Source organism: Venturia canescens, chromosome 11 (genome assembly GCF_019457755.1).
Source record: "Venturia canescens isolate UGA chromosome 11, ASM1945775v1, whole genome shotgun sequence".
NCBI lineage: Eukaryota > Metazoa > Arthropoda > Insecta > Hymenoptera > Ichneumonidae > Venturia > Venturia canescens.
Window position 1 is genome coordinate 8,851,056 of NC_057431.1, and position 27,433 is coordinate 8,878,488.

A 27,433-nucleotide genomic window follows, 5' to 3' on the forward strand; every position below is an offset into this window, starting at 1 on the left:
GCTCGGAATGAAAATGACTCTTTTTGGGCTCTTCCTTTCGTTCTCGTACTCGGTTTACGAAAGAATTATTGTCTCGTTGATGAAGCGATGGGTTGGGACTTCGGACGCGGAGGAAACTCGGTTTTTTTTTCATTTTTTTTAGTGCCACTCCCGCTTTGAGGAATTTTCGATAAAATTTTCTCCAGTTTTGATAAAACGAGGAAATTCGCGGGAAATCGATGAAAATACTCACGAGTCGTGCAGTATTCGCCTTTCCAGCCGGAAAGACACACTTTTTCGCCGGTCGGACTGCAGCTGTAGTGGCCAAAGCTGTCGTCCCTCTGTCGGCAGAGATTTTCACAGCCTTTGCCGTAGTAATGGGCGCTACAGGTTGCTCTGTACTCGTAGATCATCTTCGAGTTGGCGCTCCGGTGCTCGTCCTCGGTCCACTCGGGTCCGACGTCCAGCCAGCGCTGGGTCGCCAGTCTGGTGATGAGCACTTTTTCTGTAAGGAAACAAAAAGTCTCATTGATGGACGGAAGCTCAGAGTTTCGTTGGAAAAAATCAGAGATGGCTTTTTTTCGTCAAATTTTACTCAACGTTCGAGGGATTTATTATTTTTATTCGAAATTTCGAGCCAAGTTCGGGCTGGAGGCACAAAATTTGTTGAAAAGCTTGAAAAATTATTTGATTAAAATGAAAAATTATTTGACGAAAGATTATTTGATGTTGAAAAACTTTGAAAATTATTGACTTTCTCTCAAAATCCTTCGCGATTCTTCGTCCCCGTTCGGGGGACGACTCGAGGCAAGTATAGGCGGGAAAACGAGAGTGTTTGAGAATATTGCGTTTCACGCTCGACTCAATAACGATCGAAGTGCATCGTCCCCGCGGGGCACAGACCGGACGTTCGTCCGCTATTGCTGCCCCCCTCCCGCTTCGACGTACAGGAGCGAAACGCATCCGGCAGAAAAAAGAGCGAGCCCGTGCTCCGGCTTTGCCTCGGAGCTTCTCGGAGCTCGGGATGCTCCGAAGTAGCGAATCGCCGAGACGAGGAGGAGCCGCCGGGCATTTTCCGGTTGAGAGTTAAAAAAATTGAGACTTTTTTTTAAATCGAACGGAAAAAAAAAATCAATTAAAAAAATTGAGATTTTTTTGTTTTCTAAATCTCAGCGAAAAATTCGTCCCCGTCGTCGTCGATGATCCGGTGCGTCGCACAGCCGCCGGTTCTTCCGGTGCAGTCTCCACAGAGCCGCTTGGGCAGGGTCGAGGCAGCGCAGCCTCCGGGACCGTTATATCCCCGGATCTTTAGCGCAAGGAAAGTAAAAGCCATTGAGAGGCTTCGGTGGAGCCGGAGGCGAATCGGGCGAAATTAAGGTGGAGGGAGCGGGAGCCAGGAGCCAGAAGAAAACACAAAGGACGGTGCCGTGCTTTCGGATAGTTATTTGCTTAAAAAACGACGAAATTAAGGGCTGGGGGGGGGGGGGAGGAGAGGAAAAAATGAAATAACAGGACAGAGGCCTCGGGAACGAAATCAAGAGACGCGGGCAACAGGAAAGAGGAGGATTAACTCGTTCCCAGAAGAAAAGTAAAGCACGCGAAGAGCGGAGCACTTCAGTGGCAGAGCTGCTTCTGGTCGATGCTGCTTCTGCTACTCTTTCGGCTCCGAAACATCGTGTGCTTCGCGAGCCTCGCGATCACGATGATGATGATGATGATTGGAGCGAGGGACGAACGAAACTTCCAGCAGAACGAAACGTAAGAGGAAGAAAAAAGAGAGAGAGAGAAAAAAAAAAAAAGGAAAAATGGAGAGCCAAGAAGCGCTGCTCGGCCAAAATTGTCTTTCGCCTTCGATTTTTATACTCTCCGTTCCTCATCGGGAGCCTCCGAGCGAGTGAGCTCCTCGGTATCACGAAAAGATGCTGAAGAGCCAGGCCCTAGCCCTTGAGAAGTGCTCGACTCTCGTGGAGCGGGGACGATACGTGTGTGCAGCAGACTCGGGCTTCTCTCGCGGAACCTGCTCTCGTTAAGGCCCTCGAGGCGGCTTCGAGAACATCCGAGAATAACATTTGAAAGGGAGGCTCTTAAGGAGCCGCAGTGGTTTATTGGCTCGAGAGTCTCGAACCGGGAGAACGAGGTGAGCCTCGGAGTGCTCGAGTCGTCGATCTCGCTTTTCCCTCTAGTTATGCTCGTTCCCTTCGCGTTGCAACTCCGGCAAGTGCTCGAGGAGCCGGCAAGAGGCTAAAATGTTGCAGGGGACGTCGCGACCTTGAATTTGACGGGTCGCAGCTCCCGGTGGGACCGCCCGCTCGGGAGCTACGCCGAAAAGAGTCCGAGTGCACGGGGCGGGAACGCTTCTCGTTGGCCGAACTCTCGGGACTCGGTTCCCGGGCCCGAGGGCTTCGGGATTCTCAGAGCTTTTGCGGACGAAAATTTTGGGGAATCATCGAGTCGCCGGAACAACGAAGCGCTAGTCCGCACCGTAACGACAACTTAAAGGCCCTTTTCTCACTCGGCAGTAAAAATGCGTTCCGGTGCTCCCGAGCCAGCGCCCTTTTTTCCACTTTATCAGTCCCAGCAGCCAATAAAAAGTGGCGGCGTCGAGTTTCCGGATATTAGCGAACCTCCAAATTTCCCACAGTCTCGGCGAAATGAAAGTTCGAAAAATATCGGAGGGGAGGAACAGGGACGATCGCGGAAGACGCGAGAGGTCAGCACATCAGCTGCCCAATTATTCTCTGCTCTTGCCCAACAACTTTTGCAGTCGTCTCGAGCCCGGGCAGGTGCGTTCCTCTCCCGCGTGAACTGTCCTTCCACGGAAGCTACAACGCTTTTTTTCATTCTTCTATCGAAATTCGAAATTTTCAAAATTTTCCTATCAGACCGGAGAGAAATAAGTTGTGCGGAATTTTTATTTCCTATCGACTATTCACAGTTTCATTTCGAATGCTATTTTAACGGTACGTACGACGAATGTCAAAAGTTCATATTTTCGATTCAAAATTGAAAGTAGTCGTTTTATAGACAGATCAAAAATTCCTTTATTGATCGTTCGACTTTTTGGTGGTCTTTGAGGATTTCGAGCTCCGTACTATTCCGTCTTTCGTTATTGTATTATTGAAATTGCGATTATTCACAGTATTGCTGGTTGCAGAAATTGTTTACCAATCGAACAAGTCATGGTCGAATGAATTTTCTTTCGAACTTTGAAATTTCTACTTTCTTTATTCTCTATACATTATTAAAAGTCCGAAATTTTAGTAATTCAAGAATTTTATTCCCACCCCCCCGAATCGGAGAGATTTCCGACGGCCAATCGCTCGCAAATATTTCCATATAAATTTTGTTTTACACCTGTGGGCCAACCTGTGTGTGAAACTTGGGCTATTCCGATCCTCCGGACTCCTCATCTCGCAGCTCTCTTCTTCGGCTGGCCAACTCGAAAAAGGAACGACGCAAAAGGGGGGGGGGGGGGGGAGAGGAGGAAAGGAGATCGGGAACGCCAGCAGCAGCTTACCGACACAATAAGAGCAATGGGAGCCGAACACATCGCGCGCAGGTGTAACATCCAAAAAGTCTCGTGCGCCAAACAGGTATACGAAATAAGTCCTGAATCGTGCTCGGGCTCTGTGCGCGGGAGAGCAAAACGCCGGGAAACATTCGTCTCGAGTTGGACCACGGAATATTTTTATTTCGGTCTTTCCAGGACTTTATATCTCCGAAGATTCCGAGAAATTCTATTCGAGATGGGGGCGGCGACGTTTTCGAAATTAAAATTTCACTCCATTTTATTCAAATTCGATGAAATTTTTTGTTATTTTTTAATAGACGCGGAGGCAGCACTTTTGGATCAATTTTGGATGGGAAGAAATTCAGGAGCGGTGTGGATCTCGATGGACGAATCGTCGAAGAATCGAAAAGAATGGAAAAAAAAAAAAAAAAAAAAAAAAAATCATCAGGGAAAAACTCACTTTGGGCTGAATTTTAATAGCAAGAGACGAAATTGCGATGGATTTTGTTCGCTAATTTCGGCTCGATTACGTTGAACGATCGAAAAGAAAAATCGAAGAAAAAAAAACGCACACACACACACGCGCGCGCGCGCGCGTCTTTTTCATCGAAATTTGAGTGGATCGAGAAAAGACGATGAAAAGCGTCGCGAGCGTTGAGTTTTTCGGTTGAATTGAGCGAGTAATAAATTAAACGTCCAGACGGCGTTGCAGCAGCGGTACCGGAAGCGTGTTCGCGTAAATAGAGAACGACGAACGGTGTTTTCGCGTATATATAGCGAAGGGAAAACACGAGGCTTTTCCCGGACGCGGAAGCGAAGCGCGATGCGGACAGGCAAAAGAGCGAGAATAAAAGCTGCTGCGGGTGTGTGCTCGAATTGCAGCGGCGGAAGGAGAAAAAAATATTCGAGTTAAAAAAATGAAAAGAAAGGAAGAAGGAAGAAGGAAGGCGAAGGCGGCGGAGAGAAAGAGTGAAAGACATAAAAGGGAGTAGCGAGAAGGAAGATGAAGAAAAGAAAGAAAGAAAGAAAAAAACAAAAAAAAGAAAAAAAAGGCCAACGGAAGGAAAGAAAAACGTCGGGAGATGGGAAGAATGAGAGTTGGCACGAAGCCTCGGAAAGGAGGAGTTTGCTCCCGTATCTTTTATACCGACGTGGGAAGCGAAATAAAACCATTCTTCGCAGTCCAGATAGATCGACGTAGACAAATGTTTTCGTATATACGACTATGGCTGTGGACATACAATGTACGAGTGTCTGCGCGAGTGTGTGTGTGGCCGGCGAAGAAAAAAACATACACACACACAAAAGGAACGAAAGCGAAATTGCTTGAGCGGATTGGAATCGTTGAAATTTCCCAGGCAATGCAAAAATCCGATGCCGAAATGAGGCCGAAATACACTCGAAGGAATGACGCCTTATTTATGGGGTTTTAGTGAATTTGTTAAAGAGTGGCGGAAGGAATGCGAAATTTAGTGGAAGCATTGCTGCTCGGAGTGAAGAAATTCGTTAAGAAATACTAACGTAATTTTTGATATTCTAGGGGAAAAGACTAGAATCCGTAGTGAGTTTTTAGGGATTTTTGTAAACTTGGATTCGTTCGAAATGTTTTTTGCTGGGAATTGGGAAGAAAGTTGGTCCATTTGCTGGCCAGAGAATTCGATAAAAATGCGATTTCGTTGGTTCTAGAGGGAAAGGACGAAAAAAGTTACTAGCATAACCGCAGCTTCGCGTCGGTGGATCAGTGAAAAAGCAAGGCAAACGTTGCTCGCGTTTATTTGTTCTCTTTTCTCGGGGGCTTTATCGTTTTGAGAAATATCGTAATCTGTGATATTCCGGGGGAAAGGACTAGAAATCTAGTGAGCTTTTAGTGATATTTGTAAACTCGGATTCGTTTGAAATGCCTCCGCTGCGAATTGGGAAAGAAAGTTGCTCCCCGTTTGGCCGGAAAATTCGAAAATGTGATTTCTCAGGTTCTAGTGGAAAAAGGACGAAAAAAGTAACTAGCATAACCAGCGTCGGTGAAGCAGTGGAAAAGCAAGGCAAACATTGTTCGCGTTTCTTTGTTCTCTTTTCTCGGAGGCTTTCTTCTCGCGGCTCGCAAAGCACCAAACCGCTCGAAACTCCGCTACTATCTGAAGTTTGGTGTGGTCCGATGTTTCTGGTATGGCCGAGCGGGAGCGAGAGAGACGCGCGCAAGGATAAGAAGACCGGGAACTTGAAGGAGGAGTTAATGGCTCGGCAAACTCGTGGAAGTTGTGCATCGTTGCCTCGCGGCTACTTCCGATCCTGGGAGAGAGACACGCGGCGAAACTACAAGGCGAGGCGCGCCCGCAAACAACCCTCTTCTCTCGACACAAAAACCAACACAGTCGCCGCAGCGGACGACAAATTGTCCGTTTAAATTTGAGCCATTTCGCTCTCCGCGGGACCGCGTAAATACGAGATGCGCGTCGATCAACTTTTTTTCATCGGAATCCTCGAGAAAAAAAAAAAAAGAAAAAAGAAAAAACAAAAAGCCTCGGCGACGAACAAAAAGCGCGGGAAAAATGAATTTTGGGAATGTCACTAGATGGGGATTTTTTCCATCTAGGGATTTTTTTGTACATCTAGGAATCTTGTGAAAAGTTCGGAGATTTTTCAAGCGGTCTGCCAAATCTCGGCCGAGAAATCTGTTGAAAAAAATCACTAGATGGGGAATTTTTCGTTTCTGGAATCCCCTGGAGGCTCTGTATAGGGAATTCGCGAGACGGAAAAGGAGCGGGTGAGATCCGGGCTCGAAAATAATACCCGCAACACCGTTCGTCAAAATCCACGAAATATAGGGAGAATTTAAAAAAGTCCCTAGGCAGTGATATTCCCCATGGAGCGAGTTTCTAGTGAGAAAAACCGTGCAAAAATCAGCAAAACTCATCTCCGAATGGGAGAATCGAACCGTCCGACATAAAACTCGAAGAGAAAGCTTCCCAAAGCCCCCAGATTTCAGATTTCAGATCCCAAGGTCCCGAGTGAAAGAAATCACCAACAATAAAAGTAAAGAACCGAGCTATTGAGAGAAAGACTCGGAAAACATGAGGTTAAACGCAAAAACATCGGTCGCACCAGGCAAGTTGCGTAAGATCGTCAGTTTTTGTATTCGATCAGCAGTCCTAAGGTTGTCCCCCACAAAAAACAATCCATTCCGCATCTTCTCTTGGCGTACAAAAACGAGGAGGAGGAGGAGGAGGAAAAAAAGGGAATGAGAGGAGGGAGAAGAGGGCGAAATAGGGGTGTCGTGTTACCCCGGTGTGGAAGGTTGGATGTGGACTATACGGTTACACAGGAAGGAAACACTAGTGGCCACCGCAAAACTCCTCGAGCTCGTCCCGTTTCGCCGCTTCCTCTTTCTTGCGCTTCCCTTTTCATCGTCGGAGAAGTCCTTCGGCCATTTTTTCAACCACTCGAGCCTCGAATTATTATCAAAAATCAAAGAAACATATAAACAGCAATTCCCACGCCCAAGTTACATTCGAAAATTCATTAAAAATAATCATTTCATCGTCAATTTTATTGACAAACGATCATCATTTTTATTCGTCATTCAATTCACTGCACTAACCGAATTTCGAAAGTTGCTCAAATCCCCTAGTTACTTTTATCCCGAGACGCTTCATTGTCCCCTCGGAGTGAAGAAACCCAAAAAATTGTGTCTCGTCGGAGAGTTGAAAAAAAAAAAATAAAAAAATTCATAAAAACAAAAATCTTCCTCGTCCGGCCTTGAAATAATTCTGGGAGGATCGAAATAAAGGCGAGGCCGATATTTAGTCTGCATAAGATTGCGTCGAGTGAAAAAAAATAATTATAAAATATTATCATTGATGAATGAAGCGAGAAAAAAAAAGGTTCGAGGGACGAAGCGTTACGAGGTTGAAAAATAGAGGATGGGAGGGAGCATCGTATCTGGTGAATGTCGCGGGCGGTTCGGTTGATGAGAGTGAGATGAGAAGATGGAAGCGAGACACGATCCAGACCGGAAGTGACTTCTTGGCTGTCTATATCCTGAGGTGTTTTCTCTCTCCGAGTCTTTTGCTCTCACGTCGAGCAGCCCCCGAGGGCATCGGCGTGCGTATACCTCAAAAAATATCCAGCTGGCTGGCACATGCCTCCGTCCGTACATCCCGCAAAGGAGAATTAACCTCAAGTTCAAAACTTTCAGAAGCAAATAACGGAGAAAAACATTTTTTAGAATATCCCGTGGTAAAAATGTTTTTTCCAAGTTTCGAGGCTCTTTGAAATCGACTGAAATAATGCTTCTGCACTTTATGAACTTTGTCAGATTGAAAAAATAAATAAATAAATCTTTTACTCACCGGCAGATTGGCAGGTGCTGTTGCCCGAGTCGTGATATGCCTCGACGATGAGTGAAAACGTGCCCTGGAATGTGGAAAAAAAATAAATCGCACACCGATTAGTGGGGAACGTATGAAAGATTGAGATTAGAAATTATTTTTTAACGAGAGTCGTCGGGACGTGAGAAAAAAAAATATTTAAAAAATTTATCGAGTTTCGTTGAATTAGGAATAAAAACGTTGGGTATTAAGGAGATAAGTGATCGCTCGTAAGGTGCAACGAGTCGCACGTGCGGAATAAACTTTTTAATACGAGATTGAGATTATTAAGGGGGGGGGGGGGGGGGGGGGTCGCGAGGGAAGAAAAATAAGAGCAGCAAACAGGGGGCTGGAAAGAGATTGAGAAGCGGAGGGTGAGCGATCAGATACGAGGGACTCTTAAGTCGTATTTCGAGGGTTTTACGTCACGAAGGAACTCGAACCTGCTTCTCGAGCGATTAAAAAACGATTTCTTTAAAAGTTGTTTTTTTATTTGAAAGAAATTGTTTTTTTTTTTAATAGTTAATTTTTTTTCGTTCTTCATGCTCCCATTCAAGGGCTGCGCGTCCAATTATTTTTCTCTTTGGTTGGCTGCTCTTCGGCGACGATTTCGAATATGCAAAAGGCGCGAGGACACTCGGGGGGACATCTGTCGCGGGTCATCGGCTCTTGTGGCATCGTTAGCGCAAACGCTGTGCAATTAATTATGAATTTGTACGTGCCTCCGGCACGAGCAATGAAATATTCAAAAAATACGCGCGCACGTTTCGTTTCTCAATCTTTCGTAAAACATTTTATTTTTGTCCCGAATATTTTTATATTTTTATTTTTTTAATACACAAATATTAATTCCATTTGTTTATTTTTAATAATAAATCAAATAACAATAATAAATTTATTTTTCTGCAAGATAAAAATAAATTGGAAAAGAAACTTTTTCAATATTAAAACAAACAAAACGAATTTTCGTAACTGGGAAGACATCTTTTATCATCTCGAATCTCAAAAGTAAATTAAAAGAAATCAAGATTCCACCGTAAAATCAGTTTTTCCAGTAAAATTCACACATTTGAAATAATTTTTTTTCCTCTCTTATATTGAAAAACCATAGTAAAAATATAAAAGCACGAAATTGCGTTTGCACAGTGTGCGAGGTGAAGGGAGGAGAAACAAGGGGGTTGGTGGTTAACAGGATGGAAAATACGCGAGAGGATTATGGTGAGGGGTGTAATCGAGGTTGTCAGACCTGACAAGAGGGGCGGCGTCAAGTGAGGCATAAAAAAGAGGGAGGAACAGGGGGATGAAAAGAAAGAAAAAAAAAAAAAGAAAATAAAAAATCACGTAACAGCGATCGCAAGGTTAAAATGCGAATAAAACGAATCGTATATAACAGGAAAATGCGTGCGTGCATGCACGTGTGTACGTGTGTAACGAGCACGTGTGCACGATTCGTCACGTGTTTTCATGCTGCTCCAATTTCCTGTCACAATAAATAAATAAGCACCAACAAATCTTCCCATCTTTTTTTTTCTTCTCTCTCCCCGTTTTTTTTTTTTTTTTTTTTAATTGTTCGCATACAAACCGGCGTCAAGTCGCGCGTGCGTGCATCTCCTCGAAGCGCATGTATCATTTCGTATGCATCAAGGTAATGGAACGTCGCATTACGATGAAAGATAAAAAAAAAATACCGGAAAAAAATGATCAATTAGCCTCACCGTTCTCTTTCGTACACTCTCATTCGTTACGTCAATTATTATCGCGAATATTAACGAGAACGACGGTAGAATTTATTCGCAATGCTAATATTTCGTCGGTTTTTATTTTAATTTTAATTTCAAAGCGAATAAAAAGTAACGCTTTTCAAGGGGCGCCGCCAGCGGTGCGAAAATTCATGAAAAGAGCAACGTTGCTCGTCGCTCTCATATATCTGTGAATTTTCTTTCAAACCCTGAATTTTTTTATTCTTGTTTTTACTTGTTATCTGTAATATTAATTTTTTAGAAAAGAATTGTGGAGATTCTTTGCTTCAACGGGGAATATTGAGGACAGAAAAAGTGCAGTTTTTTCGTGCTCCTAGTTTTGGCTGGTTTTTCATACAATTAATTGGGGAAGGCGGGGCACGAGTGTGCTGCTCATTTTGAATTGATATAACGCCGGCAGCAGCAGCAGCAGCAGCAGCACTGGGAGGAAGTTCGTGTACAAACGACACCGTTACAACGAACGCTGAATAATAAATGTTCATGTCCACGCTCCCTCGTCGCCTCTCGGGCCCCGCACATACATAAATTTGTATTTTAATAATAATAACGGAAAGAAAGAACGAAATAATAATAACGACGAGAGGTACGAGGAGGTATTAAAACGCGAGCTCGTGCACACTTTTGCTGTGCGCGCCGCGCGTAAATAAACGTCCGGTCGCTTCCACCCGGATGCATTTTTATACTCCGCGTTATATTATTCGGTGGGTTTTAACGTTTCGTAAACGTTCCAACGAACGTTTACGAATAAATTTCACTGTGAAGGCAAAATTTATTGTTTTCGGAATCGTGAAAAAAGTAGCAAGTTGGAAAAAATGCTGGGAAAATCTCGACGATATTTGTCGAAAAAATTGCGCTCCCCCGGTCGGGGAAAACGCCGGTTTTTGGAGCTCCGAGATCGAAATTAATTGTCGATGGTTTCTCGCGTGCGAACGCGGCGCTCAAGCCATAAGAAAAATAGACGGAGAGGAACGGCTCGGAAGTAGAAGGAGGAGAGAAGAAAAAGGGCTTGAGAATAAATAAAAAATGGGCGCGGGGGGGGGGGGGCAAAGGAGGAGAAAAATGCTTTGGCCTCGAGGCACGAGATTCGCAGCAATTCGCTGCGCGTCGCGAAAGAGAAGCGATCTCTTGCGGATTCCACGCTCCGAGCTAAAATCTTTTCTCCCTCCGGAGGCTGAGAAAAATCCCCGCGGACAAAGACGCGACGTGCGGAGGAATAAAGAAAGAGAGGCGACGAGGTGTAGATTGAACGGGCCGAGGTGAGACCGATAGAGCGCGCCCTCTCGATCGAGATTAAAACAAAATGAAAACATTCCCGCGCCCATCGAGAACGCACGCAAAAAACGTAATAAGAGAGAGAGAGAGAGAGAGAGAGAAAAAACAAAGCGAATCCGGAGACGACAGAGACTCGAGGCCAGAAGCGGCCAACTTCTCGCCAGTCGCTAAATTTTTCGTTTCTCCTTTACCCAAAACTTTCGCAAATCGAAATCAGTCCGACGGAAAGAGCTTCTGAGCCTTTCCCAAATTCGCGGAAACTTCGCTCCGGGAAAAGTCGTTGAGGGGTGTTTTTTTTGAGGGGAAAAAAAAACAAAAACATTAAAAAATAGTTGAAAATGGAAAAATTCCGGAAACGTTTGGGAAAGAGGTGAAAAGATTTGGGAAAGTTTGGGAAGCCAACATTTCGAGGGATTGGCGAAAACGATCGTTTCAATTCTCAGGCCGATTGCGCGCCCTCCACAGCCTGAGCGTTTCTCGCGCAGCCGCGAAGAGAGGCCTTAAATTTCGTGAGCAAGCACCCGAAGATGGGGAATGAAAAAAAACAAAAAAAAGGGAATAAATCGTCCACAAGACAAATGCCACCGTGATCGTCGGCTAATTTATTACGGTGGATCGGAATTGAGCTCTACGATCTTTATCTCTCTAACGTACAAAAACAGAGGGGGGGAAAAAAACGTCGAAAAACTTTGGGTATTTTTCCCTCCGAGAACAATGCTGCGCGGCCCTTTCGTTTTATATCGACCGATAGTGCACCCGAGCCTCAGGATTTTTGCTCCCGACTGCCGAGCGACCGGAAATTTTATGCTCTTTAGCCTGCACCTCAGGCTCGGATGAAAAAACTTTTTTTTTTTTCCATTTCAGCTCGTTATTGCAATTCCCCCATTCGTTGGGGGGGGGGGGGGGGGGCAAAACAAATGAAATAAATTGGAATAATTCACTGAAAGAGTCGAGGAATGACGTAAAAAAAGTGACGAAATTGAGGAAAGTATGGAGTCGCAGGGGATTTTTAATCTAATGAATATTATTTCGAAACGATCCGAAATCGATTTAGTTTTGTTTTGGTGTCGGTCCACGAATGGTTAAAAATGAAAAATTCGATGATTTTTAATTTATAGAGCGAAATAAAAAAGGCGATTATTAAATGGTTCGTAATTTTGGTATTCCGGTGATGAAAACGTGGACGTGGACGGGCCGGGGGGCTCCGCGTGTGTGTTAGTAAACGTGAGACGAGTCGAGAGAGTCCGACGCAAAGAGAGGCGCGCGGGGTCTGGTGTATATCTGTACGGAGAAGGGCAGAGATTGGTCGGGAGTCGATTCCCACGGCTGCGAGAAAGGCTGCCCCTTCTTTTGCGTCGTTTTTCCTCCCGCTCGGTCGCCCCGCGCGCCCCTTCGCCGAGCCGCGTTTGGCGGAGGCTCCGCTACCTTTTCTCCTCTTTCTCGCGAGCGAGCCACGTGTGGCTGGTGTTCTCTGTGCGAGCGTTGATTCTTCTTTTTTATTATCTTCGTTTTTTCTTGGAGCGGAGCGTTCATTCAAACTCGGAATCGGCGGGACTGAAATCGAGGCTCTTTCGCCTCGATTTTTAGTCGAAAATCATTTTTTATCGAGGCCTGACGAAACGATCGTGACGTTTGAAGAAGCGCTCCGCACACGCGGGCCCGCCGCCGGCGCTCCGACGGGCGTCTTCCATTCGCGGTGTTTCCCCTACTATACGAGGGCGAGCATCGGCGTGACATCATCTTCACCAATTTTCCCCTTTTTTTATTTCTCTTCGTCTTCTCTTTTCGGGATGGAACCACCGAGGAGGAAAATCCGAGGCTTTCGAGCTCCGTTGGCTCCGGCTTTGTGAGGCCATTCGCGCCGTCGAACCGGCGGACCTCAGCCCCTCATTTTCCCAGTGTCATTACAAATTTCCTTAACTTTTCGTTCGATCGAAAAATTCCAATGAAAATCGTAACTGATAACAGACGATGACGACAAAATCCCAAAAAAGAAAAAAAAAAGAAAAAAAAACGGACGGAAAACCTCGAAAAATGAATTTGTAAAAAAGAGCTAAAGAATACTCGGAAATAAAACTAACCAAATGTCGGAAAACACTGAAACACAAAATGTTTCAAAACTCGGAACAAATTCGCAAATATTTCCATCACCGAAAAGTTCGAGCATCGAAACATTGGAAAGAAGAAAACAAGAAAACACTCTCTCACGATAACGAAGAAAAGTTGTCAATGAATTCGTCGCCAGGGGGGGGGGGGGGGGGGATTGAGAAAAGTCAGTGAATCTGATCGCGCGTAGTGGTCGCTCGAGTAAATCGCGTTACTATTTTTAGGTTCCCTTTTACGATTCGGCCGGGAGGCAAGAGCAGGAGCTGGTCTCGAATTTTCGGGTGGTTTATTCGGTAGTCGTCACGAACACGAGAGCGATCGGGGGGAAGCGCACGGGATGGTGGTTCGAGGGAGTCTGATAATAATTGCTCGGCTCTCGCTTCTTCCTCGTTTCCTGGTCATCTTTAAGGAGGGGGGAGGGGGGGGGGGGGGAGGTAGGCGAAGGAGAGAGCGCGCGAGCGTAAACACTCCCGGGTGGTAAACAAGCGCTTTGTCTCTTTGCCTCCGGCACACTCGCCAATGTCGAGACGTGGTCGAGACAAAGCTGCGCTTGGCGGAATAAATTCGAGTGGGAAAAATGCTCGCTGGAGAAAAGCAAGTATTTTCAAGCTCGGAAAATACGATCGGAAGCATTTCCACGTGCGGGCCAAAGCTCGGGAGAAAAAAGGAGGGAAACGGCGAGAAACGCGCCGCTACTCTCTGTGCACGTCGCTCGCTCGCCCGTCCCTCCCCCCCTCCGCGCTCCACTCAAGCGCCCTCGAATCTCCTCGAGCTGTAATTTATGCTAAACGCCTCGCGCTGCCGAGTCGCCCATCGCTCGGCAGCCATTCATCCGCTCTCTCTCTCTCTCTCTCTCTCTCTCCAAATCATTTTTTATTCTTTTTTTTTTCACTCTTTTTTCGATTCGCGCAGATACACAAAGCGCCAAACTCGGCTTTCCGCACCTCCGCGTGCCCCTTCTTCGTATTTGTATACGTGTGCGGATCCTCCGCCTCGTCTGGAGGCGAATCACGCAGGCTTTTCGGCCGTGGGACCCGTGAGACCCCGCGAGAAAGAGCTTCGCGCTCCCCGGCTACTCCTCGCACACCCGCCGCCGCTCACCTGCTGCCACTCTCGCGCTCAACGCTTTCTTTGCGCTTTCTTTCAAAGCAACCCTGAGATCGTCGTTGTAAACAGGCAGAATTTTTCTTTCAATTTTACAAGACCGATAACCGTCTTGAAAACTATTTTTTATTTATGATTTTTCATTTTCGAGTAACAAGATTATTCGTGAAAATAATTTTTTATAACGGTACCGTCATCGGTGTCTCGTGCCTGAATGCAATAATACAAGTGTAAAAATGCTAGAAAAATTGTGGATTCGTCGCCACCGAAAGTCCACAAACGTACATAATAACTTGTAAAATTTCAAAATAACAACACAGAGCGCACGATAAAAATCTAGGTCGTTTACTGTCGGAGTGACGTCACTTTGGAATCCAAAATGACGGATGGCGTTTCAGAGATTTTAAAGACCGATGAAAAAAGAAGACGATTTTTAAAATCTAATTGTAAAATTTATATTGCACTTTTGTGAATAAACATTGACGTTTCTCGTTTACTTTTTACGAAATCTATCGTGATCGCGCATTTTTATACATTTTTCGACATCGTGTTGAATATACCCTGCGACGAGGAAATTATTGGAGGGGACAAAGGGTTGAGAAACGAAAGGACAAAAAATGTCGGTTCTCACTTAAGCACCCCTGGAATAATAAAAATGATTTTGGCCAAAGGCATGAAAACGCGAATAAAAGGGGGAAAGTGAGATGGCAAGAAAAATAAATGAGAATACGAGCGAAAGAGCGAGAGGCGAGAGGTCAGAGATTACTAAAGTGAAGTTATATACAAACGCGTACGTATAAACCAATTAGAGTGAGAATCGTGGCTCAGATTTGCCGCTAAGGTTACACACTGCCACACAAAACTCCATGCAACTCGTGCGTTACATATACACGAACACACGCGTTACGTACTCTCGATGTGAAGTGACTCTTTTCGCTTTCTTAATTAACGACAGACCCGATGGAGGCTCCTCGAGTCCCCATTCCTCAAATTCGCAGTAATTTACTCGGCTCGTTGCTGTTTTTTTCGTTACGTCAAAACAAAAGTGACAGTTACGAAGAAAAATGAGTTGCCACGTTTTGTTGTGTTTTCGTCAATCGATTTGCCGAACGTCTTCATTTTTATTTATTTCTTTCGTTCCTCGAGGGTTGTACGCAATTTTTTTTGTTCGATTATTTACTCGCGGTTCCTCGGCGAGGGTTTTTTTTTTAATTTTTTTTTATTTTTTTTATTTTGGCCTCACTTTTAGTTGCTGCTCATCACAAAGCACATCGGGATGTATAAATTCATTGGATTCGATGGGAGAATAATGGAGGATATGAAAAAAAAAACGTGCTCGCGAGAATCTGCGCATCGATTTTTTCGCATTTTCTATTCGAATAATCAACGTTGCTTCAGATTAGTTCTCGGAATAAGAGTGCTCACGAGTGTTTTTATTGGTTTTGCTGTTCGTTGATGCATACGGACGGGGAGACTTGCGTTCTCTTGACCTTGTGCGCGCGCGCGCCTCGGCTGCGAAACTTCCTTAGCGGTGTTTCCGATTAGCTCACAATCCGCAATTAGATTATGCGGCATTAGAAGCGAGCGCGCGCTTTACCGAGATATGGGAGGAGATTAGAGAAGGATTTTCCCGCGCGAGCGAACCCGAGCTCGGATTTTTCATAACGCCAAAGCCGCGTGAAAACTTGGCGTTTTCGTTTCTTATATTTTTTTGAGCTTTGCCAGATTTTTCGAATCCGCCTCCTCTCCCGAGAAATTTTTTAGGTTCGAGAGCTCCCCGTGTGCGGGGGGGGGCTCCAGCGACGAGCCCCCGAACTCTCGCGATTGAGACCCGCCCGACGCGCCGAGCCTCCGACTTCCGAGAACCCGAGCAACGTGTGTCGAGTAGTTTTTCTCTCTTTTCTGCGACTCAAACGTCTTCGGAGGTGCATGCTTTTCGTGGTAGAGCATCTTTCAAACTTCTTTTTCAAAGGCAAACAACCGCGTTCGAAAACAATCAAAATCAAATAAAAAAAAAAACATTCGTTTTCGTTTAAAGGGACCAAAAAATTGGGGAAAATTGGCAAAAAATGGTCGGCAGGCCGACGACGGATTTCGTTCAAGCTTTAAATCGGGAAAAAATCATTTTTTACGCGCTTGCGATTTCAAGAAACACTCGAATTCGACGAAAAGTTTAATTTTTTCGTTCATTTTCTGTAAACTTTGTACGAAAACTCGACAAAAAAATCGTGCAAAATCCTCGTTATTTTGCATCGAATTTTTTTTCGAATCTCGACAAAAGTTGAGAAAAAACGATCGTAAAAAAAGTCTCGTTGATTCGTATCGAATGAAATTTTAATGCAATTTGGCCAAAAATAATGAAAAAAAAAAAAAAAAAAAATGGTTAAAAATTCGTATCGAATGAAATTTATTTCGAATGTAGAGATAAGTGATGGAAAAAAACTGGTAAAAAAGTGGATCGAAAGCCAGCAAGGAAAAGGAATTTCGTTCGGTTTCCTCGTATTTCTCATGGAAGCGAATTTCGATATGTTTGACTGAACGAATACCCGAGGAGAAAGAGAGTAGAAATGCGAGATGACTGACGCCAGAGATCTGGTGCGGGAGAGCTCGACGCCGAGGGGCCGAGGGGGGGGGCGGACAAGTGCTTCGTCGAGTCAGTTTTTTCTCTTTCTCGCTCGTCGCACTCGCTGCACTCGTCGCCCATGCGTGCGATCTCGTTTCGAGCCCTCCTCCTCGTCGCTTCTCTTTGTCTTACCAGAGTTAAGTCACGTGACGAATTATCGAGCACGTTTTTATTCGCGTGTTGATTGCTCGACTCAATAGGCCCCGATTTAATTAGCCCTCGCGATGAATTAATTACGAGTCGTCTCGTTATAACACTATCGCGTGGGTTTTCGCGTCCCGTCATCGTCGAGCCCCGCCCCCGTCAGCGGGGCGACGAAAAATCGGCGGACTCTAAAAATCAATGGAATTATAATGCAAACGTTTATTTCGATAAATCTTTATCAAATTTCTTTCGATAATTTTGGTCGGACGAATAATTTATGGAAAATATTATTTTCGCTTTTGGCAAAATGCGAAAAAACTTGAATGTTTTTCCAATTGCTCGCGCTTGCTTCGGAAAATATCTCGAGGACCGTGAAACCGATGAAAAAATGATGAGAAAATGAGGAGAAAATTGGAAAAGAAAGAGATTGAAAGATGGAGCGGAGAAGAAAAAAAAATGTTGTGTGTACTCACCGGCCACGTAAAGTCGAAGGGAAATCTTATGGGGTTGCTGAAACTCGGCATCGCCGCCTTCGCACTCAGATTGACGACGTTGTCACCGAGAACCGGTGTCACGACGTCGCCGTACGTGCACGGGGTCGTCGGGTCGATCTTCACCTGATATTCCTTCAGGCAAACCCTGAATCTCGTTTTACACACCCCCGAACATTCCCCCGCGGGGGAATTACTGCCCGAGCAACAATTGCCCAGGCTGTCCTTTCCGTATTCGTTGACGAACGACTTTAGCCTAAACTCGAACACCCCCGATCCGCTCACCTGTCATCAGAACAAATAAACATTTTTTAAACGACAGACAAAACTCGAGCCGTCCTCCTCGAACGTGCATTTGTATAAAAATTCTTCTTGCAATTTTCAACATATTTACGAAACATTTTTCCTTTTTGCAACAAATCAATGGAAAAATTCATTGAAACGAAGATAAAAAACGATGAAGATCCGTTCGCAACTTTGACTGGGAGTGAAGATTAAATTAAATTTTAATTACACCAATTTTACGATTTAATCGACAATTTAGATCGATCGATCGTGAATAAAATGAATTTAGAATGATTAATTTGCCCAAATTGGGAGATGTTTCGTAAAATTATTTGAAAAATCGTCCCGACATTTGGCAATTTTTCCTGAAAAGGTTGATCGTCTCGCGGGAACCGTCTTCGAGACAGTTCCGTTGAGCGGAGAAGCGAAAAAACGTTTTTGGGCCGCTGCCGAAGATCCGTCGTGCGGGGGGAGTGAAAAAGAGCCGGGGAGGAATTTCGTCATCGCATAATCCTCGGAGCCCTTTCACTCGAGGCCGTGGTAATGAAATGGTAAAAAAAACACGGGGGCACACGTTTCGGGCAGTCCTCGCGTGTCCCTGCCGATGAAAAAAAATACGTGGACTCGCACAGGCAGGTTCGTTCGGGCGAACAGTTGGGAAGAAGAGAGTCGACAGATGTGCGAATTTTGGCGAGAGAAAACACGCTCGTGTTTTGCACTCGTGTCCCTCCTTAAATTTCATCAGTACGAGGGGCAAAACGAGAAATAGAAGGAGAAAGAGAAACGTGAAAAAAGGAGCATTGGAAGAAGCGGCAGACGCGCCAGATTGGTGCACCCCCTGTCTCGTTGTCGCGAGCCTGGAGCTGCGAGGAGAGCAGCAGCACGTGTTATTAAACATCGAGGGACTGCGCGTCGAATCGAAGGAGCCTCAGCGCCGAGCGTTTTTTGCGCGCGTGCGTCATCTCGGATCTCTGCGGGGGGGGGGGTGCAGAATCTTCGAGTCGTGAAAAAAAAAAAAACAAAAAAAAAATAAATAAAAGCGTTCGAAAAGCGAGAAACTTCGGGGACGCTCGCGAGCCGGACAGAGGAAAAATTTGTCTCGGCGATATTCCGGCCGAAAAAACTCGCCGAAAAGCGCGCTCTCGGGAGGGGGGGGGGGGAAAAAGACACGGCGAAAGACGGAGCTCTTCGAATCGCTATGAAACAAAAGAATTTGATGGAGAATTCACGGTTTTTGGCGCAGCCCCGGCTATTCCTGGACACCCAATGGCCTCCCGCTTATTTATGGACACTCCGCGTCTATTTCGTCATAAGCGATTTTCGGAGACGCGCCGCTCGGTTCTGCCAGCTTTCCAACGCCGACCCTCGCGGCCCGCAGCCGCAAAACCGCTCGCGCTTCCAAAACATAACCTCGAACTTGCGCCCGAATTTCCCCCCTCTTCGATCAAACGTGAAAAACGCTTTCGACGCGTTCCCAGCATGGAGGCCTCTCGACGACGCGACGAGCCTGCACCGAGAGAAACGGCCGCTCGAAAACAACGGCAATTGCGGATTGCGAGAGCGGCCGCGCAGAGGGCGCGACGAGACACGAAGCGAAAACCGTGAGCGCGAGGAAGCTCTAAGGACGAGTCAAGAGAAACGAGAGAGGCGAGGGCGCGAGCTAGACGTTTCTAAATGAGTTACCACTCCGGATTTAGAGTTCTCACTTTCGTGGATCTCTCGTTCCTCCTCCTCGGCAATAAGAGCCACGCGCTTATTCGTCGTGGCTCGAGGAAAAAGGGCCTCGGAACGAGCGCGACCGCGTTTTCGTCAACGAGAATAAACGAGAGTCGCGAAATATCTGGAAACCTCTTCCCAAACTTTCTCAAACGATTCCCAAACTCGAGGGATCGACCGAATTTCACAAACTTGCCCGATCGCGTTTGTACGAGGGAATAATAAAATTAAAAATCGCCACGCTCCGAGGCACTGTGGCTAATTTATACACCCATTGACATGGCACAACGTAGTAAAAGAAAGAATGAATTGACTCGCTAATTTATGTGTATATAAATATACATGGAAACGTATAAATTTATGGCTGTGTATTATATATACGAAGACAGAAACGCGAGTGTTGTCACGAGACATTGTCAAGTGTGTTGAATCCGTCTCTCTCTCTCTCTCTTCGCCTTCTCAAAACAAGACGAAAACACGCGCTCGCTCCCCACGGGAATTATAGACCGCGATTTTTCTCTCCTGCTCGAATTCAAATCTCGCACGACTTTGTTGCTTCCCCGTCCAAGCCTTTCCCGAGGCTTCCAAATCCCTGAGGATTTTCGAACGACGCTGAAGTTTCCAACGTTGGAGTCCAACGAAATGAATGAAAATAAAATGATTTATCCATCAGTTTTTTATTTCACGAATCACAATTGTGTAGATTGAAAAAATACAAAGTACAAATTCGACTGGAAATAAATTGGATAATTACTGAAATTATTGGACAGTTTTTTAGATCATTTCGTTGGACTCCAACGTTGGAAACTTCAGCATCGTGATTTTCGACAGTTTTTTTAATCATTTCGCGATCTTGTCACTCGGCTTCGTGCGTGTACTAAAAAAGTGTCGAATTCGAATTTGTAAATTCGTCGCCGTTAAATTTGACTGGTTCCGGATTCGCTGAATGCTTGTTGTTTGAAAGAAGACGAAAAAGTGGCGTCGAAGCCTCTGAAAATGAGCTGGAGATCAGGAGACGTCAAAATTCGATCGAAAGCTCGAAAATCGCTGCTGAAAATATTCGACGGCGAGTGGGGTGAAAAGTGAAATATTTTCGTGTCTGTACAACTCGATGGTGGAAGCAGCCGGGGGGACACGATTTAGCTGCGGGCAGCAAAAGTTCGACGGGGGAGAAGAGGGAGAGAACGTGTAACGAGCCTTACGCCTGACTGTGAACGACTTCGATTCCGGACGTAACGCGCGCTCTCGGGCACTGGCGTATTACATTTTTCATCGGAAGCGCCGAGCCGAAGGTCGGCAATAATGCGAACGTCAAACAGAGAGAAAAAGCGAGAGCGATTTTCCCGGAAACGATGAACGGATTTTTTCGAAATGTTTTTATTGGTCGTTGGTACGTTTTTTGATTTTTTCTTCACTTGTCAAACGGTTTTTTCCCACCGAGAAACGTAACGTCGATTATTCGTTCTATATTCCGTTCGTATTCGTTTGTCGTTGTAATTCGAGTTCACCTACGCGCTCGGGCTTCGTGATATTGTCGGATTTCGCTCGCGCCGAAGGCTCGGTATCGTAACTGCTTCGATGATCGATCGAAATCTTTGACATCGAGGGCCTCGATTAACGAGGAATATTTGCCGTGCGTGTACGCGGATGGCGTCGAAAATAAACATCACTCGCCTCGAGTTGACGAGTTCGGTGCGCTTTTTCGAGAATCGATAATATTCGCGATCGCCTTCGGCAAGTTCTTCAAGCTTTTATTGAGACTTTTGTAAGTTTGGGTTTTGGAATAAAAAAACTTGGGAAATGCACGACGCGGACGAAGAATTTCGACTGCGACGCGGTTCGCGTTGTGACTCGTTGAAAAAAGTAGTGAAAAAGGTGGAAAACTTGACGGCGACGATAATGGCGCGGGCGGACATAAAAAAAAGGGTAAACTTACCGGTCGTGGCGACGGAAGTAGCACGACGGCGGCCGTCCACATAAGCATAGCGGTCCACATGTTGTTTAGCACTTTGGTAAAGAGGGAGAAAGGGGAAGAAAAGGATTGAGAATCACTCGCGCGTAGGCCAAAAGCCCAAAAGATCGTTTTTGCGGCGTGCTTTCAAAGATTTCCGTGTTTTTGTAGGAAAAATTGAGATTTTTATGCAATATTCGGGGGTAAACCGCGAGGGGGTTGCGCGGCGTTACCTCCTCGTAGTGAAAAAGCGTCGTTGCATAGCCACAGATCGAGTGGCCAGAGGCTGAGGTTTTATCGGAAAAAAAAAACAAACAAAAAGCAGGCCCTTTGCCGCCTTTTTCAATTTTTTCTTATCTCCGGATAGAAAAAAAGCTTCGTTAATCAAGCAAAAACGAGAAAAAAAAAATGGGTTTTGGGGAAACTGGGCAAAGGCAGGGAGGGAAAACAGAAAAAAAACGAACTTTCACGTAAATCCACACTCGTGCACTTCAGCAACACGCAGAAGACGTAAACACTTTGTATTCCATTGAATCCGGCGTGGAGAAAATCGCCAAAATATCCGTAAAGGTTGATCGAAGAAACCGAGCGAACGTAATATTCGAAAAAAATCGCCAACGCGAGATCCTTCGAAGATACTTGGATAGATAAATTGCTTCTTTTAATTTGAAATTCGTTTTATGTCTCGTGTGCACAACACGAAAATTCACGACTCGTAAGTGTCACTGTGATCGGCATTTTTTCATTCTCATATTCGCTGCAATTTGATTGATCGATGAATATATTTGTTGATTATTTGTTCGAATATTTCGGATGAATTTGAATATTCACATTGAATCCGGAGCACCGATGTATTTCGTTTGTAAACCGATTTTCTGTGAGATGGCACCTCTCTTTCACGAGCCGTCGTCACAACGACGGAGTCGCGCGCGCACTGATCGAGAACACTGAAATTCTCCTGGCGGCCAACACTCGAGTTTTCTTTCTCTCTCTCTCCCGCTGCTCTTCTTCCCCAGACTCTTTGAACCCCCACTCAAGAAGATCGCAGCGCTCTTTCTGCCCCCGTGTGGCGACGCACTGAATGAACTTTTTTGTGGAGGGGGGCGAGCGCCAAGGAGGGGGGAAAAAAAAAGCGAACACGCACGAGAAGAGTCCGAAAGTTGATTCTCTCGCTGTTATGTTTCGTTGGAAAATGTTGAGTAAAAACTTGAGAGTCCGATGGGTCCGAGGAGTCGTGATTTCGAGTGGTAACCTTCTTTTTCAGTGAAAAAATAATCTCCTCGATCCTTGAGAATAGATCGATAAAAACGAAGCTCGCACGATTTCTCGTTTCCTCGTTCGCAGCACAGCAGTGATTTCGAGTTGAGGCTCGGGGTAGCTAGCGCCACCAGTCGTCGGGAGTCCGAAGCCGTTTGACCACTGACCGGTAGAGAGCCGGCGTTCCGGTAAGGCGAGTAATCCAAAAGCAGGGACGAGCTTGGTTAATCCAAGTCCGTCGATGAGCCCGGGAAGAGGCGTGAAGTTTGAAAAGCAGTTTAATCCTTTTGACACTCCGAGCACTCGGACACAAGCCGCGTGAAAATTTCGCGCGCTTTTCCCCCCACCGAGTCTCCCGCGGAGGGCTGTGAGCACGAAGAAAATAGCGCAAGTCGCGCCTGCGCACGAAAAATCCCGCGAAACGTTCCCGATTCTCCACTCGCGTTTGGTGCTTCACCGGCGAGAAAAAACCGAGTTAAAATCCTCGATCGGCCACACGAGAGCACTGTAAAACACACGCCCCTACGGACATCACAGTCCGAAAATCACTGATCTCTCATGAGCACACAAATCCACGTGGGTCCTGCCGCTTTTTCCCGTCCCGTCACTCCAACCGCTCGGGCAGGCGACACTGGACGACAGAAAAACACCGAAGAAGTATCTGCTGTCACAGGTCAGTCCTTTCGCACCGTTCTCTCAGTCGAGGTATCCACCGCTTCGTTATCTTTCCAATTTATTTTTTTAACTCTCGTTTTATCACGCGCGTACCTCTCCGAGTACAACCCTCGACTGTAACTCGGCCGTGTGCTCTACCCCTACTTATAATCGCGGTCGAGAAACTCCGAGGGGCACGGGACTCGAGCGGCAAGGGGCGGGGGGAACATTTTTGTAGTAAACTATAACGTACGACGTTGTATATATATACTCGCCGGCTTTTCTGCTGGGCTGTCGTGGCTCGAGGAAGAAGAAGGGTGGTGGTGGTGGTGGCGGCACGCCGGGACGATGCTTTCGTGTATAAAATTTTATACACGAGGGGCACGGAGCGCTCGCTCGTGTATTGGGCAACGGATGGCGCGTGAGTCGAGGAGGAGCGGGGGGCCGGGGCGGAGGGCACCGGGAAAGCAGCTGCAGGCCGGCTGCACGCGTCCAACACCCCCACCATTTTGCCACTGAGCGACACTGTTGCGTGCGCCTTCGTTATACAAATTTATATCTATGGATATATGGATTCGTACGAGTTTTTGGCTCCTCTGCCGTTTGGCCATTACAGCTCGGTACTTCAGCCTCGTGGTACGCGACAAACACCAGCCAACTTGACGTTTTTTTCTCTTTTACCTTTGCTTCTTTTTTTATCGTACATTCCGAGCCCGATGTCGCACGCTCGACGGAGTTTTATTCGACGCGCGGGGGTTATTGGGACTGTCGCCATCTTCAGTCCAGAGCCGCGCGGCCACCCTTTTTTTACGTCTCACTTTTTTCCCGGTCAAGCGGATTTTTGGGGTCTAAATATAGACGTTTTTCGTTTTCATGCTTCCATGCGAACTATCAGCAATTTATTTCAGGCGGATTTTCCATTTTTTCATCGAAATAAATAAATTATAATTGGCACGTAAGATTTTTGAACGCTTTACGATTTCGGCTGAGAAAAACGATTCTCACTGACGCGACTTTTTTTTCGACCTTTCGCGCGGTGATTGAGAGATCGTATAAAATGGCGGAAACTCCTCGCGTCGCGAATAAAGAGCGCGGAGGCCGTGGATCGTCACCGGAGCGGGATCCGACGAAAAAGGACGTTGGTCCCGAATCGCGATGTATCGCGCCGGCGTTCGCAGGTGTTTCACAATGGAATAAACCCGAGCGGGGAGTATCGGTCAAGCAAATAAATGGCCGATGCGGAAAACTGTTCTCCCTCACGAGATAAGGGAGGAAAAAATTTCTGGCGTCTTTCCAGCCGCGTGGAAACGGGGCAAGTGAAACAAATTTTTTGTACTCGCATTTACGGCGAGCGTCACAACCGTCCAAGTCGGTGTGGCGTTTCCTGACTTTCGTCGTCCTCGCAGTCGCTCTCGTCGTCTCACCATTATTCGACCTCCATCCGAAACGATTCCTTTCCGTGGCACGCGTCACGTGTCCCACCTTCCCTGTGACGTCACACTCGCTCTGGAACGAGTGCAAGTTTCGCCCTCTTTTCCTCCTCTCTCGCCGCACACTTTTACTCCGCATTAAGATCCGTTTCGGTACGGGGGAGACGACGCCAGAGCGGGCTGCCTGACGAACTGTACTTCGTAACATTTTTTTCCCATTTTTCCTCTCGAGCACCAACGAATTCTTCATTTTTCTAATTTACATTTTTTTTTTGTCTAATTAATGAAAAATTTATATGCGAAAATTCAAAATAAAATGGGGAGATTACAAAATTTTTAATAAATTCGACTTTTTTTCTTCTTTCTGTGAACAGTATCAAAATTCGAGAAATAATAAACGAATAAATTGCACAATTTTTTAATCAATTTTCTTTTTACTTTCATTTCAATCCGAAGCACCTCGAATGCTCCTTCGGAGAAGCAATCAGCGTGCGAAATGAAATTTCAAAAAAAAAAAAAGGAAAAAAAAGAAAAACACGGAAGTACGAACAAAATATTGAAAAAATTCAATTTTTTTTATTTCTGTGAAGGAACAAAAAATGAAAAAAATTGCATAATTTTTTACTCAATTTTTTTTTCCATTCGATTTCAATCCGAAGCAGTATAAAAGTAGAAAAAAAAAAATTTTTTTAATGCTCGAAATAGAAATTTGCAAATTGTTTCCTCAAACATGGTCAAGATGCACGATGCTCAAATTAATTTCCAAAAATTAAAGGGGATTTTTCGGAGAACTCGTATTTTCGTAAAATTGAAAAAATCGTAAAATTTAAACCGCTCAACCGACATTTCCCAAATTCAATACCAACCTTCCTATATTATGACAGTCTATTCGTAAACAAAAAAATGAGTAATAAATGTTAAAATTTCCGGAAGTTGGAGCGTCGACAGGCTTTTTTTGAAAATTTCAAAACGTCCCATGATTCGTATTTTTTAAAAAATTCTGACAAAATTATTTTCGAGTTTTCGAGTTATAAGCCTTTGAATTTTGCATTGCCATAACATATTTTTTCTAGATATGATTTTTCGATGTTTTTAGACACTTCGAGCACATCGAGATTGAAAATTGGAGGAAAAGAATTTCATCGTCGGCTCTCCTCTATGAGGCGGCAAAAATACGAAAATTGTAAATAAAATGAAAATATAAAGAAATTTTTTTAAAAATTGAATTTTTTTCTTACTTCTCGGAAAAAAAGTGAAAACTAAAGGAACGAATGAGAAAGGATTTTTCATAATTTTCAAAGTATCTCGTCTTGGCCCGTTCTCCCCCGTATCGTGTGCGCGAGAGGCCGACCACGTGCATGCATAATCGGGAGCAGAATAAACGAATAAACGATAATAATAATGGTGAAGGAATAAATTATGGTATAGCGGAGGAGCATTAAGGTGGTTCCTCCACGAGACAGTTAAATTAGGAAATTATTTAAATTTGGCATACGTATTGTTTAACATATGAACATCACCTCTATAAAATTTTAACAAGTTTCACCATCCCGAACCCGAGATATATGTAATTGAAGTTGACTCAATTAACACGTAACATATGGACCATGCATAGGCAAACAGCACATTATTAATTCTACCGCTAGTACTAAAATTAGGAAGTTTATAAAAAACGAGGAGGAGCTAGAGCAGGATATCACAGATATTGTGAAAAAAAAATCAAGGTGATTGACCATCTAGTTTGACAGATCTAGTCTCGAGAAGTACGAAGGTTTAGGCTGCGTACGATATATTTTGCAAGCGAACAAGCGAATGTCGTCTGTATAAGCAATCTTTTCTGTGTGTTGAAGCGCAACCCGGATAGTTCCGTCAAAAAATTTACTCACGATCTCAGATCAAAAATACTTTTAGAATAAATTTTACGAAAGCAAATGATATTTGTACTATATCTATTGGCACCGAGTACATTTATAGGGTCTTTACAAAGTTATTGATTACGATCCGAACGAATTATCAACCCTTTTAATATGCAGACGGTACATAACTTTTGGTTGGGGCTGTCGCAGAGGATCAACCTTAAAATCGACTCGTTTATTCGCCATTCGGTTATTTCTTCATTCGTTTCCGAAGGTGCGGCTCATTTGTTCTCATTAAGTCCTATATTTTCGGGGAAAATTCATTTTTTTTCGATATTTTCCTCCATTTTTCGATAAAGTTTCACCGGCGATGACCATTTACCACGTTTTCAGTCAAAAATACTTTGGTTTCTGGAGTCAAAAATAACAGTGAGAGCACCGACTTCCCGCTTAAGAAATCCGTCAATCTTCATTGTTAAATTGTGAATAAAAAAAAATTTGAAAAAAATCCGTCGTAGGTGGCAAATTAAAAAAGAATGAGCGTCCAAAAAAGCCTCAAAATCGAGCCTTTCTTTCCCCACCGAATTGACGCTACCCCCTTAATTAATTGTTTTCCCCACGCATCATCGTGGTTTTTCTGCCTATGTCTCGTCCCAGGCCGTCAATCCTTCGATAAAAATAAGTATGAAAACTAGTGGACGAGTCCCTGAAGGAATTTGTAAGCGTTTTGTCACTCGTTCGCACAAACGTGGCCCCCCCGCTGGACAAAAGGGTCAACCGCGTGCTCGGCCCTCGGAATCCTTTTTTTGACCCTTCGACGTACCTTGTCCAACAAATGATTATTTTGTTGCGTCGAACGGACGCGACGAAACGCGCAATAAACCGAATTGCGGCTCGATTTAATGTCCGGCGAAAGGGAGTGGCCAAGAG

The 27,433-nt window shown here is 45.0% G+C and overlaps 1 protein-coding gene across 1 annotated transcript in view; it reads right to left on the reverse strand.

Moving 5' to 3' along the window:
* The window catches only part of LOC122418416 (neurogenic locus protein delta-like), a 37,900-nt gene extending 15,184 nt beyond the window's left edge, over nt 1–22,716 (reverse strand). Inside the window, exons 1-4 of the mRNA XM_043432592.1 lie at nt 21,292–22,716; nt 17,337–17,639; nt 7,837–7,900; nt 233–484 (exon numbers count right to left, since the gene is read on the reverse strand). Of these exons, the coding sequence (XP_043288527.1) occupies nt 233–484; nt 7,837–7,900; nt 17,337–17,639; nt 21,292–21,351 (679 nt within the window). The 5' untranslated portion in view covers nt 21,352–22,716. The remainder of the gene's footprint in view (nt 1–232; nt 485–7,836; nt 7,901–17,336; nt 17,640–21,291) is intronic.
* Between the last annotated feature and the right edge of the window lie 4,717 nt (nt 22,717–27,433).